At 42.8% G+C, this 16,226-nt stretch overlaps 1 protein-coding gene across 9 annotated transcripts in view; it reads left to right on the top strand.

Moving 5' to 3' along the window:
- ATP11A (ATPase phospholipid transporting 11A) overlaps positions 1 to 16,226 on the top strand; it is a 379,759-nt gene that overhangs the window by 333,573 nt on the left and 29,960 nt on the right. For all 9 annotated transcript variants that reach the window (XR_010217495.1, XM_063953146.1, XM_063953154.1 and 6 more), the window contains 6 exons: positions 5,007 to 5,181; positions 6,475 to 6,577; positions 13,979 to 14,124; positions 14,214 to 14,273; positions 14,539 to 14,666; positions 15,314 to 15,449. Coding sequence is in view for 8 of the 9 variants with exons in the window: in XM_063953146.1 (XP_063809216.1) it covers positions 5,007 to 5,181; positions 6,475 to 6,577; positions 13,979 to 14,124; positions 14,214 to 14,273; positions 14,539 to 14,666; positions 15,314 to 15,449 (748 nt within the window). In the remaining variant the exon portion in view is untranslated. The remainder of the gene's footprint in view (positions 1 to 5,006; positions 5,182 to 6,474; positions 6,578 to 13,978; positions 14,125 to 14,213; positions 14,274 to 14,538; positions 14,667 to 15,313; positions 15,450 to 16,226) is intronic.

Genomic DNA, 16,226 nt, shown 5'->3' with positions numbered 1-16,226 from the left:
GAGTCAGATTTCCTGACTCCAGCCCTCCTGGAAACATATATTTTCAGGGCCCTGACAACGTCTAGCAACTTGGAGTCCTCCAAGTCCCTAGTAGCCGCAGGCACCACAAATAGGTTGGTTCAGGATTAAACGCTGAAACCACCTTAGGGAGAAACTGAGGACGAGTCCTCAATTCCGCCCTGTCCGAATGGAACATCAGATAAGGGCTTTTTCAGGATAAAGCCGCCAATTCTGACACGCGCCTGGCCCAGGCCAGGGTCAACAGCATGACCACTTTCCATGTGAGATATTTTAACTCCACAGATTTAAGTGGTTCAAACCAATGTGACTTTTGGAACCCAAAACTACATTGAGATCCCAAAGTGCCACTGGAGGCACAAAAGGAGGCTGTATATGTAGTACCCCTTTTACAAACGTCTGAACTTCAGGGACTGAAGCTAGTTCTTTTTGGAAGAAAATTGACAGGGCCGAAATTTGAACCTTAATGGACCCCAATTTCAGGCCCATAGACACTCCTGTTTGCAGGAAATGTAGGAATCGACCCAGTTGAATTTCCACCGTCGGGCCTTACTGGCCTTGCACCACGCAACATATTTTCGCCAATTGCGGTGATAATGTTTTTGCGGTTACATCCTTCCTGGCTTTGATCAGGATAGGGATGACTTCATCCGGAATGCCTTTTTTCCTTCAGGATCCGGCGTTCAACCGCCATGCCGTCAAACGCAGCCGCGGTAAGTCTTGGAACAGACAGGGTCCTTGCTGGAGCAGGTCCCTTCTTAGAGGTAGAGGCCACGGATCCTCCGTGAGCATCTCTTGAAGTTCCGGTTACCAAGTCCTTCTTGGCCAATCCGGAGCCACGAATATAGTGCTTACTCCTCACCATCTTATCAATCTCAGTACCTTGGGTATGAGAGGCTGAGGAGGGAACACATACCCTGACTGGTACACTCACGGTGTTACCAGAGCGTCTACAGCTATTGCCTGAGGGTCCCTGGACCTGGCGCAATACCTGTCGAGTTTTTCCCAACGGTTTATAATCATGTGGAAGACTTCTGGGTGAAGTCCCCACTCTCCCGGGTGGAGGTCGTGCTGAGGAAGTCTGCTTCCCAGTTGTCCACTCCCGGAATGAATACTGCTGACAGTGCAATCACATGATTTTCCGCCCAGCGAAGAATCCTTGCAGCTTCTGCCATTGCCCTCCTGCTTCTTGTGCCACCCTGTCTGTTTACGTGGGTGACTGCCGTGATGTTGTCTGACTGGATCAACACCGGCTGACCTTGAAGCAGAGGTCTTGCTAAGCTTAGAGCATTGTAAATGTCCCTTAGCTTCAGGATATTTATGTGAAGTGATGTCACCAGGCTTGACCATAAGTCCTGGATATTCCTTCCCTGTGTGACTGCTCCCCAGCCTCGCAGGCTGGCATCCGTGGTTACCAGGACCCAGTCCTGAATGCCGAATCTGCGGCCCTCTAGAAGATGAGCACTCTGCAACCACCACAGGAGGGACACCCTTGTCCTTGGTGACAGGGTTATCCGCTGATGCATCTGAAGATGCGACCCGGACCATTTGTCCAGCAGGTCCCACTGGAAAGTTCTTGCGTGGAATCTGCCGAATGGGATTGCTTCGTAGGAAGCCACCATTTTACCCAGAACCCTTGTGCATTGATGCACTGAGACTTGGCTCGGTTTTAGGAGGTTCCTGACTAGCTCGGATAACTCTCTGGCTTTCTCCTCCGGGAGAAACACCTTTTTCTGGACTGTGTCCAGGATCATCCCTAGGAACAGAAGACAAGTCGTCGGAACCAGCTGCGATTTTGGAATATTGAGAATCCAACTGTGCTGCAGCAACACTACCTGAGATAGTGCTACACCGACCTCCAACTGTTCCCTGGATCTTACCCTTATCAGGGAATTGTCCAAGTAAGGGATAACTAAAATTCCCTTCCTTTGAAGGAATATCATCATTTCGGCCATTACCTTGGTAAAGACCCGGGGTGCCGTGGACCATCCATACGGCAGCATCTGAACTGATAGTGACAGTTCTGTACCATAAACCTGAGGTACCCTTGGTGAGAAGGGTAAATTTTGACATGAAGGTAAGCATCCTTGATGTCCCGAGACATCATGTAGTCCCCTTCTTCCAGGTTCGCAATCACTGCTCTGAGTGACTCAATCTTGAATTTGAACCTCTGTATGTAAGTGTTCAAAGATTTTAGATTTAGAATCGGTCTCACCGAGCCGTCCGGCTTCGATACCACAACAGTGTGGAATAATACCCCGTTCCCTGTTGCAGGAGGGGTATCTTGATTATCACCTGCTGGGAATACAGCTTGTGAATGGCTTCCAAAACTGTCTCCCTGTCAGAAGGAGACATCGGTAAAGCCGACTTTAGGAAACGGCGAGGGGGAGACGTCTCGAATTCTAATTTGTACCCCTGAGATATCACCTGAAGGATCCAGGGGTCTACTTGCGAGTGAGCCCACTGCGCGCTGAAATTCATTGAGACGGGCCCCCCACCGTGCCTGATTCTGCTTGTAAAGCCCCAGCGTATACTGAGGGCTTGGCAGAGGCGGGAGAGGGTTTCTGTTCCTGGGAACTGGCTGATTTCTGCAGCCTTTTTCCTCTCCCTCTGTCACGGGGCAGAAATGAGGAACCTTTTGCCCGCTCATCCACGAAAAGACTGCGCCTGATAATACGGCGTCTTCTCATGTTGAGAGGCGACCTGGGGTACAAACGTGGATTTCCCAGCTGTTGCCGTGGCCACCAGGTCTGAAAGACCGACCCCAAATAACTCCTCCCCTTAATAAGGCAATACTTCCAAATGCCGTTTGGAATACGCATCACCTGACCACTGACGTGTCCATAACCCTCTACTGGTAGAAATGGACAACGCACTTAGACTTGATGCCAGTCGGCAAATATTCCGCTGTGCATCACGCATATATAGAAATGCATCTTTCAAATGCTCTATAGGCAAAAATATACTGTCCCTATCTAGGGTATCAATATTTTCAGTCAGGGAATCCGACCACGCCAACCCAGCACTGCACATCCAGGCTGAGGCGATTGCTGGTCGCAGTATAACACCAGTATGTGTGTAAATACATTTTAGGATACCCTCCTGCTTTCTATCAGCAGGATCCTTAAGGGCGGCCATCTCAGGAGAGGATAGAGCCCTTACAAGCGTGTGAGCGCTTTATCCACCCTAGGGGGTGTTTCCCAACGCACCCTAACCTCTGGCGGGAAAGGATATAATGCCAATAACATTTTAGAAATTATCAGTTGTTATCGGGGGAAACCCAAGCATCATCACACACCTCATTTAATTTCTCAGATTCAGGAAAACTACAGGTAGTTTTTCCTCACCGAACATAATACCCCTTTTTTGGTGGTACTCGTATTATCAGAAATGTGTAAAACATTTTTCATTGCCTCAATCATGTAACGTGTGGCCCTACTGGAAGTCACATTTGTCTCTTCACCGTCGACACTGGAGTCAGTATCCGTGTCGGCGTCTATATCTGCCATCTGAGGTAACGGGCGCTTTAGAGCCCCTGACGGCCTATGAGACGTCTGGACAGGCACAAGCTGAGTAGCCGGCTGTCTCATGTCAACCACTGTCTTTTATACAGAGCTGACACTGTCACGTAATTTCTTCCAACAGTTCATCCACTCAGGTGTCGACCTCCTAGGGGGTGACATCACTATTACAGGCAATCTGCTCCGTCTCCACATCATTTTTCTCCTCATACATGTCGACACAAAAGTACCGACATACAGCACACACACAGGGAATGCTCTGATAGAGGACAGGACCCCACTAGCCCTTTGGGGAGACAGAGGGAGAGTTTGCCAGCACACACCAGAGCGCTATATATATACAGGGATAACCTTATATAAGTGTTTTTCCCCTTATAGCTGCTGTATAGTTAATACTGCGCCTAATTTGTGCCCCCCTCTCTTTTTTAACCCTTTCTGTAGTGTAGTGACTGCAGGGGAGAGCCAGGGAGCTTCCCTCCAACGGAGCTGTGAGGGAAAATGGCGCCAGTGTGCTGAGGAGATAGGCTCCGCCCCCTTATCGGCGGACTTATCTCCCGTTTTTTTATGTATTTTTGGCAGGGGTTAAATGCATCCATATAGCCCAGGAGCTATATGTGATGCATTTTTTGCCATCCAAGGTGTTTATTATTGCGTCTCAGGGCGCCCCCCCCAGCGCCCTGCACCCTCAGTGACCGGAGTGTGAAGTGTGCTGAGAGCAATGGCGCACAGCTGCAGTGCTGTGCGCTACCTTGTTGAAGACAGGACGTCTTCTGCCGCCGATTTTCCGGACCTCTTCTGCCTTCTGGCTCTGTAAGGGGGCCGGCGGCGCGGCTCTGGGACCCATCCAAGCTGGGCCTGTGATCGTCCCTCTGGAGCTAATGTCCAGTAGCCTAAAAAGCCCAATCCACTCTGCACGCAGGTGAGTTCGCTTCTTCTCCCCTTAGTCCCTCGATGCAGTGAGCCTGTTGCCAGCAGGTCTCACTGAAAATAAAAAACCTAAACTAAAACTTTCACTAAGAAGCTCAGGAGAGCCCCTAGTGTGCACCCTTCTCGTTCGGGCACAGAGATCTAACTGAGGCTTGGAGGAGGGTCATAGGGGGAGGAGCCAGTGCACACCAGATAGTCCTAAAGCTTTCTTTAGATGTGCCCAGTCTCCTGCGGAGCCGCTATTCCCCATGGTCCTTACGGAGTCCCCAGCATCCACTTAGGACGTTAGAGAAAATAATAATAATTTCTCCACAACTAGTTCCAATAAAGTGTGTTTCCCTGTCCTCTGTTTCATCAGGTTATTCTGAAATCTTTTTTTATTTTATTTTTTTATTTTATTGTATAAGTACTGTAGTCTGAGCACCTTTTTCATTGTCAATAGGATGCACAGGTCTTGTTTTCATTAGGTAAATTACTTGGAGTAGACACTGTAGTATCCAAATTATACCATTTAATTTGTTTTTCTTCTACATGGTGTAGGTTTTCAACAGATTTCCAAGATTACGGTTTAATTATTGATGGAGCCGCACTTTCATTAATAATGAAACCCAGAGAAGACGGCAGCTCTACAAACTACAGAGAGGTTTTCCTGGAGATCTGCAGAAACTGCAGTGCAGTGTTGTGCTGTCGGATGGCCCCTTTGCAAAAAGCACAGGTATTTTTAGACCCTTAGAATGTATGTGTCCATCTGTGCATTAAGTTATCTTAGTATTACTGCTGCATATATCAACCATGATATTTCAAAAATATTTTAAACATGATAATAATGGGGTAAGCATATGGTATAGGACACATTTCAAAATCGAAGTATATAATTACAGTATAAATAGTCAAAAAATGTGGTCCCGCTGAAATGGGCGTGGCCTCGCAGTAAAAGACTACCTTACACCCCAGTTTTTGACCCTGCAACAACAGACCTCGGCCACCGCAGGATAAAAAAATTTCCACAATATTAAGCTCCACACAGTAATGCTTCTTGCAGCATATTGTGCCATACATCGCAATGCCCATGGTATATGCCCTACTGTAATGCTTCTAATTACTTTTAAATTACCTGCTCATTGCCAGTGGTTTCTTGCGCTGTGTGTCATGCTCTTTGCCAGGGGTTACATGCACTGGGTGTCATGCTCGTTTCCAGGGGTTTAATGTGCTGGGTGTCGTGCTCATTGCTAGGGGTTTCATCTTCTGGGATGCATGCTCGTGGCCAAGTGTAATGCTCGTTGCCACGGGTTTCATGCGCTGGGTGTCGTGCTCATTGCCACGGGTTTAATGTGCTGGGTGTCGTGCTCGTTGCCAGGGGCGCCATGCTCTGGGATGCATGCTCGTGGCCAAGGGTAATGCTCGTTGCCACGGGTTTCATGCTCTGGGATCCATGCTTGCTGCCAAGGGTAATACTCATTGCCAGGGTGATGCCTGCCAGCACTGCTGTCCTGCTCCCCTCCTCCCTCTTCCATAGTATTCCGTTTGGGGGATGGCGTTTCATGGAATAACGCGGTTGCGTTGTGACATCATGATGCAACTACATCATTGTGCAAAGCTCCCCTTCCTTGCAGAGTACTATGGAAGAGGGAGAGCAGGGAGCCACAAAGTGCCACTGTGGGGGCCCCGTGCTATCACACGGCTCGCCTGCAGCTAGAAACGGCACTGATCGCAGGCTGCTGTCTTTGAGAAGAAATAGCCCAGCAACAAACTATTTTCTCAGAGCAGCATTTCACACACTCTCTGCAGTGACTGCGCAGTTGAATTACTTTTTATTTATTTATTTTTAATGCTAGGAAGGTTTAAAAAGGTCACCGCTGAATAAAGGCTGGATAACCCTTGGATAATTGCAATAGCTTTACCTTACAAAGATTTGAAATTCGGCAACTATAATTATAGATAGATGATCTGTTTTGAAACTGATCTGTGATTTTTTTCTAAATCTAAATTTTTTTCATTCTCTTTGTAGATCGTCAAGTTGATAAAGACATCGAGAGAACGTCCAATTACACTGGCCATTGGCGATGGTGCAAACGATGTCAGCATGATTCTTGAAGCACATGTTGGCATAGGTATGTATGCAAAGATGTGTGTGTCTGTTTAAACACACAAATAGTTTTTTGATGCTATATAAATTTGTGTGCTCTTGATAACACATTCCAGCACACATCTTGTCACGGTGTGAAGCACACAGACCAAAATTAAATGAGCAGCGAGATTAGAAAATAAAAAGAAAGAAATTTTACATTATTTGGATATTTGTCGGAATCAATTTAGTGATTCTGACTAAAATATTGTTTACTTGGTTAATATTATGAGTTATTGCCTTATTTTCTTTTTACATGTTTTTATTTTCAAAAGCAAAACAAATGGTGCCAACTCTATGCAGCAAGCACATAAGGTCCAGCATTTTATATCACCATAATATTAACAACATTTGCCAATCCTCAGTGTTTGATGCTGGGGAGTGATAAAGGAATTGTGGGAACTACAAGTGACAATTCAGTAAACACCAGCAGATTATAATCTAGTACTATCCTGTAAAGGGGTTTTGGGCAGAGCCAGCAAGTGTGGTGATGAGGGGAGGGCACCTTTTTTTAGAAGGAGACAAGGTAACCATACAGAGACAGATTCATCCAGACATCCAGTCTGTCATGTAAGTGATGGCTAGTTTTTATCATACATGCAGCAGGTCAGATATGATTTTATGTGAGATAATGGAGGGAGGCTTATTCTGCTTCTGGTTACCAGTTATTAAGCCTTTCGCAGAACCCAGAATATGGGAAGACAATTGAGTGTTATTCAGGGTCCGGGAAAGGTATCATAGGAGAAAGGTCCAGGAATCACTGAATTAAGGAGGTTTTGCTCGTTATCCCATCAGCAAGATATTTTTGGCTACGCCCATCAGATAATGACAGAGGGCTTACCTGGGACCATACTTTCTTCTGCAAGTAGATATACACACAATTTCATACTGTGCATATGCACCAAAACTCCGTACATATATTTCTGTGCAGAGCTAGTTGCATTTTACAGTGGTGGTGATGTGACACATAGGGCAGATATATGCTGAGTATGGGTTGGGATCGAAATGCTGGCGTTTGGGATGTTGGCAGTCCCCTGAGTATAGTACATTGTAAATGATTAGAAGCACTTGCAAATGTATTTTATATATATATATATATATATAATGACATTTATTATCCTAATTGAAGCAACAACCTTGGGGAATTATGCACTATAACATATGGCATATAAGCAAAAATATAAGTCCAGTTATCAATTAAAATATTCTGATACCCGTATACAGTCATATTGTCAGCACACACTATGTCGACAACAGAATGATGACCTTTATGATGACGACATAATTAAAATGTTGACACCATTCTGTTTAATGCATATCATCTCTCGCTTAACCAGTTAACTGACAATTTTTTCCCCAAAAAAACACTGAGGAATTGTCGTTTTTTTAATGAGTGAATTAGGTGAAGAACATGAATTTAACCCTATCCAAAATGATTTTAGGAAAAAATAATAATAATAATAAAAAATAATAATAATAATAAATAAATAAAATAATTTTTCAAACATCGGAACATCCATTGGGAACATCGTGACTATCAGAACATCGGTAACATCGTGACTTTATTTTTTAGAGCCCGGACAGCTTCCAGGTACACAGGGGGGCTTGGGGGCGATGATCTACACTTACCAGCGGCTGTTCTTGTCTGCAGCCGCTGGGGGTAGGGAATCCTGCTGTGCTGACTAATCAGCAATGATCGACAGCACAGCAACACTGGGGGCTGGGGCTGGAAGGCAGAGGGACCTTCCAGTCCCTCTGTGAGCAGCAGCAGAGAGAAGTTTCTCTTTCCTGCCGCTACTAACACAATTTATCTGACTGGTCGCATCTTGTGCGACCAGGCCAGATAAAGCACTTGCAGGCATGGTCAAATCTGATGCGACCATGCCAGGCAGGTTGTTAAACATAATTTCTCAGTCTACTTGGCCCTAGGCAACTCCTTATAGCGTTAAAAGAATATGCGTGGCACTTAATACTTATAATCTTTGATTGTCACATTGTCCAGAATCACGCCATGGATAATAACAAGTCTTAAGTAATGTTCTCAATGTTCTATGGGCATAATGACATTTTGGTTTCTCCCACCCAAGTGCCTATCTTTATGACAACTGTTACCTGGTATCGATCCCACATGGGCAAAATGCTAACATATGAAATGTCGATATAGTGAAATCGACATGATCACTTCATTATGCTAATGCCTCACTCTAAGAACTAAGAATGCTGAAAGTCGAAACAATTATGATAAACTCCACAGTTAGCATATAGTAAAAATGAGGTTCTGAGTGCATATCTGGCCAAAAATATGAGCATATCCACATATCTAGGTAATCCACATAAGATGAGTCCCCTCACTCTGCAAAAGCTACACTTTATATTAATTTAGCAAGGATTTACCATAATAGTCCACCCTAATTTGTAGAGAGAAATGCAGATCCTTTGCTGATAAATGTATATAATAAATTGGTATTATCAGTGTTAGGGACCCATCTGACGGGGTTCACCTTTATGTACTACTGTACTGTTGATCATTATCCTAGCCGTCGGGGATGTATCTAAGCCTTACTGTATGTTGCCCAATGGTGGACAGCGCAAAAACAAATGCAATCAGTGTAAACCAATAATGTGTCCAGCATTTATAAGCAGTTTATTAAAGTTGCTAAATTGTATGACCAAAGTGTAATTAAAAGTTTAAGGACATAAGAGGGCCAAAACACAAAAAACACTTATAATCATGCAAAAATATACTTATAAATATACTTTTCAAATTGGTTTAGTATTATCTTGGTGAAAGATTATCCGAACAGTCCAACAATACTTGAAGGTCTGTCACTAAAGGTTCACTATTTATGCAATATTATTATTATTATTATTACATTTTATTTATAGGGCGCCACAAGTGTTTCACAGCGCCATACAAAGGACAGTACAGGGAGACAAAACTTAGCATTACAGTAAATAAATAACAAAAATAGAGTACAGGTAACATAGAGCACCACAATTCTCAAAATCTAATACAGCTAGGATGTAAGTAGTGAGGGAGTGATCATCGTACTACTTGGGGCTGGCGGCCATAGATAGAGATGAGCCGTTACCAGCAGGAGAAAAAGCGGGTGAAGATGGTCGCTGAGTAGGAGAGAGCTGTGAGTGAAATGTGTCGAGAAGAGTGCTTTGACAACAAGAGGAAAGAGAGCCCTGCTCTGAAGAGCGAACAATCTAGTGGGGAGGGGCGACAGACAGATGACCTGAGGTGCAAGCAAGCTGGAGGAAGCCTGATGGCAGTATGAAAGCAAAGCAGAGATGTTGAAGGCATGGGGCAGGGGGATGGTAGAGCAGTCTAAGGACTAGGTTATGCATCGGAGGGGTATGCAATAATCTCCTTGATGCATCTGCAGTAGTCCGACATTGGAATCCCGACACCTGGCATCCTGACCATAGCAACACACGTGGTGGGATAGGTTTAGCCACCACCTGGGGAGTTAGAGTTAGGCTGCAGGGGATGGGGATGAAGGTTAGGGTTAGGCTGTGGGGAGGTAGTGTTAGACTTAGGTGCTCCTGGGAGAGCTTAGGGTCAGGCTGCAGGGGAGGGAGGGTTAGATTTAAGCGGCGTGGATAGGGGGTTAGGTTTAGGCACCTACAGGGGTGGTAGTTATGGTCAGGCACTAAAGGGTGAGGTAAGTCCTAGGTTGCGGCCACAGAGGGTTCGGGGGTAGGGGAGAGGGGGAAATACCCTCTACTCACTCCTGTCGGGATTCTCAACATCAGAATCCCGGTGTCGGTATTATGTACACTGGATCCCGAGCGCCGGCAAATCCTGCTGAACCCATATGCTCTGCTGGAAAGTAATTTTCCTAAAAAGTCTGTGTAATCACAAAAAGTACTTTCTAGTTTCTGCTGAAGGTATCCAACTGGTGGAAGTGTGAATGGTAGCCTGATAGCGAGTAAACACATACGAACGCATTTCACTGACACAATCATCTTCTTCAGAGGCATAAAACATATTTGCTGTTTGCCTCTGAAGAAGCTGATTGTACCAATTTCACTTGGAATTTCCATCCATGATCACTGAAATATTAACTCTGAGTAGCTCGTACATTTATTTTTATTTATTATTGCTTTTTATTTCTTACTGAATTTTTATTTGTAATTTTTTTTTTTTTTTTACATGATTATATGTGTTTTTTATGTTTTGGACTTATATATAATGTCCTTAAATGTTTAATACCACTTTGGTCATACAATTTTAGCAGATTTTAATCAAATGCTCATTAATATTGTACACGCTGATTGCATTTTTTTTAGCGCTTTCCTCTACTTCTCGATACTTACCTGTCTGACTACCTGTATCAACTCGCAGCATAGCTTGTACAATCTATCAATAAATTGTCATCCCACACTATTAAGTGATTTCATTCAAGCGCCAGAGGTTCTTTTTTGTTCTATAAGGCTTGTATGCCTGTCAGGAAATATCCCATCAGCCCAAGAAATGAATTACAAATTGACATTTGGCGAATCTAGGCGGGTTGCTTAATGCACCAATGTTTGCTGGTCACTTAAAACACTGAATGAGACAAATAATGTCGCTGATCCAATATTTTTAATGCCACAGGTAGGTTATGCCTTTTAAATTATTGCCATTTTAAATCTGTAGCCAAAGTCTCAAAAATTGCACTGCTTCACCCAACTCACCCTATTACATAAACCTCTAATATTAAATAGATTTTATTTCCTCCAACAATAACAATAACCACCTCTCATAGGATAATTACATAGTTTGGAACGAAAATTCTGTGTGGAAAGTAGAGCCAATATCACATACATGAAATGTTTCACATCTTGGTATTCAAGGACTTGGGTGTTCCACATGGTGTTTGCTTTGATGATATATACTGTAAGTATGCAGAATAGGGTCCAGAACCTGTATATAATCTGTATTGTAATCTCTAGAATAATCTTTAGAGAATATGTGATCAGTTTAAATTTTCCAAATTTTTCTAGTGAAATTTGTGATACAACTTAGAAAATCAGGAGGTGAGTGCCCTCAAATAAGGAGTCTGGACTTCTCATATTATTTAGTCTTGACATGAAATCCAGGAGCTGTAATAGAGCATCCCTTTTTTGCATCTGGTCTTGCAGTCTATGCACAATCTAACAGCGTAGTAGGGGATAACTCAGAAAAACGTAACTGGGGATGGTATTTACAGTAAGTGCAGGGAACTCTGTTCTTTATCTTTATCCTCCTTATTTTCCTGCAGTCGAGTGATATCGTGTCCAATTTTAGCTCCATGTTGAACAGACACCAGTTAATTTTTCTTTCAAGTTGTTACTTATTTCGCCTACAGAGGTTATTTCAGATTTTTGTACCTCTGCAAGGCAAAGCGTCCCTGCCTAGGGCAAAAATAAGTTGAGTTACATAAATCTGTACATATGTCCCAGGCAAGAACTGGATTAGAGTTTTGGATGGCCATGCCTCTAACTTTTAAGGACTTTGCCAGTAAGATCAAAGTTATGAAGCTCTTAGAACTGTATTGTGTACAATGCAATATAGTGTACTCGTTGCAACTGACTCCTGGGTTTGATCTGTGCACCAAATATGTTAAATATGTTAAAAAGGATGGAATGCAGAGGAGGTTAGCTGTGGGTATTGACTTAGGCAACAGACATGAGCAGCTAATCAAGGTATAAGAGCCAATAAGTGCAGGTGTCAAGCCTATAATTAGTAGCATGGTTTTGATTCTCTTTATTTTTTGTATATAATGCTACTGGAAACAGAGCCAGAATTAGTTGTTTAGTTGTTGGCTTTATCTTATACTGTTATCTATAGGGATAGACAGAACATTGTATAGTGTGACACTCAAACATTTGTGAGCCTTACAACAAACCTTCGATAATAGAAGGAGGGCACAATAAGAGATGATTCCGGGGCTTGGAATTTCACGTCTACATTGTAGTTAGCCTCTGGGTAGTGTTGAATTTACAGTAGCTATTTGTAACCATGGTTGTGATGGTGAGCAGGCATTGTGCTCTGTCTTATGAGATGGTCTAGTCATCTCAGGCTGTCTTGGTTGCTGAAGTTTGTTTGTTAGGAAAGAGCAACAGATCCAATACAATATATTGGTGGGTCTTTCCACTTACCTGTAAGCTGTTTGAAGCTCAGAACAACTTCTTATTTGCTGCTAGTAATAATTTACTGTTGGAGAAACAGATGGAAGTGTTTTGAGTTTGATTTAGGGTCATTGTCAGTGGTGTACTCAGAGTTGGATGGCTTCCAGGACCTGCTGCAGGACCAGCACATGCGAGAGATTAGTCTGATCTTACGTAGCAAGAGTTAGACCTTCTAAAGATTCTACCTGAAAAAAATTCAAACATTCTCCTAGAATGACTGACTGTGGAGGATTCGACAATTCTGATTGGGATACGTATGATTTGCCGGCAGACAGGATGCCGGCTGTCATGATCCTGACAGCGGGATCCCGTCTACCAGAATGCCAGCAGAGGGGTGAGTGATAGAAAGCTTCTTGCGGGCACGGTGGCTCGCTGCACTCGCCACATGTTATATTCTCCCTTTATGGGTGTCATGGACACCCAAAGAGGGAGAATAGCCTGTGTCGCCGGTCTTCCGGCTGCGGCATTTCACCGCCTATTGGGATTTCGGCATCGGTATTGTGACCATTGGTATCCCGACTGGTGGTATTTTAACCGCTTCCCATTCTGATTTGCCTTTTGAGTAGCTGTATGGCAGGGATTAACTCAACTAGATTACAAAGGATAACTTCGTTAAGGTGCTACATTATTGTATGTCCAGCTGTAGCTAAAAAAAAATTGTGTGTATGTGTTTCTAACAAAAAAATTCAATATATTGGAAACTTAACATATTTAGCTTTTTACTTATTCTTTACATTTCTATTGTGGATACATGAACGGTCCATTAATGGGGATCAGTACGAGCTCCCGCCGGGCGGTATCCTGGCGGTAGGAATACAGACACCGGGATCCTGATTGGCACAATCCCGACAGGGGGGTGAGCGCAACACAGCCCCTTGCGGGCACGGTGCCTCGCTACGCTTGGCACACTAATTTATTCTCCCTCTGTGGGTGTCGTAGACACCCACAGAGGTAGAATATGTCGGGATTGTGCCAGTCGGGATCCCGGTGTCGGTATTCCGACCGCCGGGATCCCGTCCGGCGGGATCTTGACCGCAACCCCATTAATTATCTCAACACTAATACAAACCATTAATGACCTCAACACTACAGTAATACAAACTGTTTCTCACTGTTATGATAAAGAAAAGAGAAAGTAATGAGCTAAGATAGCATCGGCTACACTTGCTAGCTGTAGAAAGAGTAGTACAGGTTTCCTAATTAGTCTACTCATTTTGTGTTTCAGGTATCATTGGGAAGGAAGGAAGACAGGCAGCAAGGAACAGCGACTATGCAATTCCTAAATTTAAACATTTAAAGAAGATGCTCCTTGTTCATGGTCATTTTTATTATGTTAGAATCGCAGAGCTTGTCCAATACTTTTTTTATAAGGTGAGAGCAGTTTTTCATAAATTTACATACTGTACAGTACAACCTTTATCAAGGTTTTCTCACTGTAATCTGTTGTCTTTGTCTTTCAGAATGTCTGCTTTATTTTCCCTCAGTTTTTATACCAGTTCTTCTGTGGATTTTCACAACAGGTCAGTATCATCACCGGCTAGTGCAGACCTTTTTTGTACACTTTAAGAAAATGTTGTTGTTGTTGTTGTTGTTGTTGTTGTTGTTGTTGTTAATGTTAATGATTATAATATATTTTAGTGTTTGTCTTATACTGCTTATAACATTTGAAAACAATATAATTTTTATTGTACAAAATCACACTATCATACTTTACACATTTCTTCTGTTTTATTTGTACATTCGTACTATGTATGTAATATTGTGTCCCTGTTGATTGTTTTACAGCCTTTATATGACACTGCATACCTAACATTGTACAATATCAGCTTTACTTCACTGCCTATCCTATTGTACAGTCTCATTGAGCAACATGTCAGCATAGATGTGCTGAAAGCAGATCCATCACTATACAGGTATCGTATACAAAAATAGAACACAACTTAATCTGTGTCTAAATATAAAGGGGTATATTCAATTCCTGTCATATTCTCTCTGACGGAGAGGATCCGACAGCTCATTATTCAATTTGTGGCCGTTTTCGACGACACTTGTCCCGTTTTCGCCCATGCCAATCAGACTTTTTTTAAAAGTCGAATTGGCATGGGTTAAAACAGGACAAAAACCCCCAGAAAACTTACAGCACTCTACAGCTTTTAAGAAATAAGGAAATCTGTTAATTTAGCTCAACATTAAGTGAAAAGAAAATGGGGGAAGAAATGGGACTGTTGAAATTATGTGCAATCTTTAATTGGACATTTTACAAGAATGTACTGATGACCTAATTCTTAAAATCACATGCACAATGCAAACGTAACAAACCAATTGACTGGGTTTTTTTGTTTTTTTATACCATAGTGTGTTTTAATAACTGAATAGTAAGGGTAGCTAGTTTTGGCTGACTTTCATGGTTAAATGGAGTCCTGTTTTGTAGAATAACTATTAATCATGTGTGCTGTGGATGCTTTAAAAAAAAATAGAGAACATATCACCCTGAGCAGTTAAACTGTCAAATCAATAATCTGTTATCATTGAAGATTTTTACCTTCTCTACTTTGCACAGAGATATTGCCAAAAATGCTTTACTGCGTTGGCGGCTGTTTATTTACTGGACCTTTCTGGGACTATTTGATGCAGTTGTATTTTTCTTTGGGGCTTATTTCCTCTTTGACAACGCCACTGTGACTAGCAATGGGCAGGTAAGTGCTCCACAAATCAACACACAGAAAAATGATCATGGCCTATCGCAGAGGTCCCCAGTCTCGGTCCTCAAGGCACCCTAATGGTCCAGGTTTTAAGGATAACCTTGCTTGGGGCAGGTGACTTAATTAGTTCCTCAGTCAATCTGATTTATACATCTGTGCTCAGCATGGATATCCTTAAAACATGGACTTAGGGTGCCTTGCGGAATGAGTTTGGGAACCACTGGCCTATTGCAATACCGTATTATGCAATAGGAATCCTTTTAGAATACATTATCATATAACTATAATGCTCTCTTCTGGAAGTTGTACTTTATTTTGCTCCCCTTTCTAGTTTTTATCTCAGTATTTGCTTTTGTTTTCAGTTATGTAACTATTTACTTTTCTCTGATGTTTTTGCTAAGACACAAAAAGTGGTATCCAATTACCTGCGGTAATTGCCTCACCGGGAGGTATCCAATTAACCCTGATAAGCCGGCACAAGCAGTGGCTTATCGGGAATTTTGTTTTGCCAGCCTCAGACAGGTGAAACTAAATCCCCATAAACAGCCCCGTTTTTCTAGCTAAAACGGGTCTGTGGCAGGCTAAAACACACCGGTTCACTGAACCTGTGTGTTTTAATGAGAATTTAATTTTTTTTTATGGTGGATTTAATCGGATAAACTGTAAAAAATAAAATAAAAAAAATAATAATATTTGTGAAAAATTGCAAAAAATGTACGTTTTTCACTCCTGATGTTTTACTGCGGGCGATTGAATACCCCCAAAGAGAGC

Source organism: Pseudophryne corroboree, chromosome 2, assembly GCF_028390025.1.
Source record: "Pseudophryne corroboree isolate aPseCor3 chromosome 2, aPseCor3.hap2, whole genome shotgun sequence".
NCBI lineage: Eukaryota > Metazoa > Chordata > Amphibia > Anura > Myobatrachidae > Pseudophryne > Pseudophryne corroboree.
Note: the sequence above shows the minus strand (reverse complement) of the source record. Positions and strands in the feature narration are given on the sequence as shown.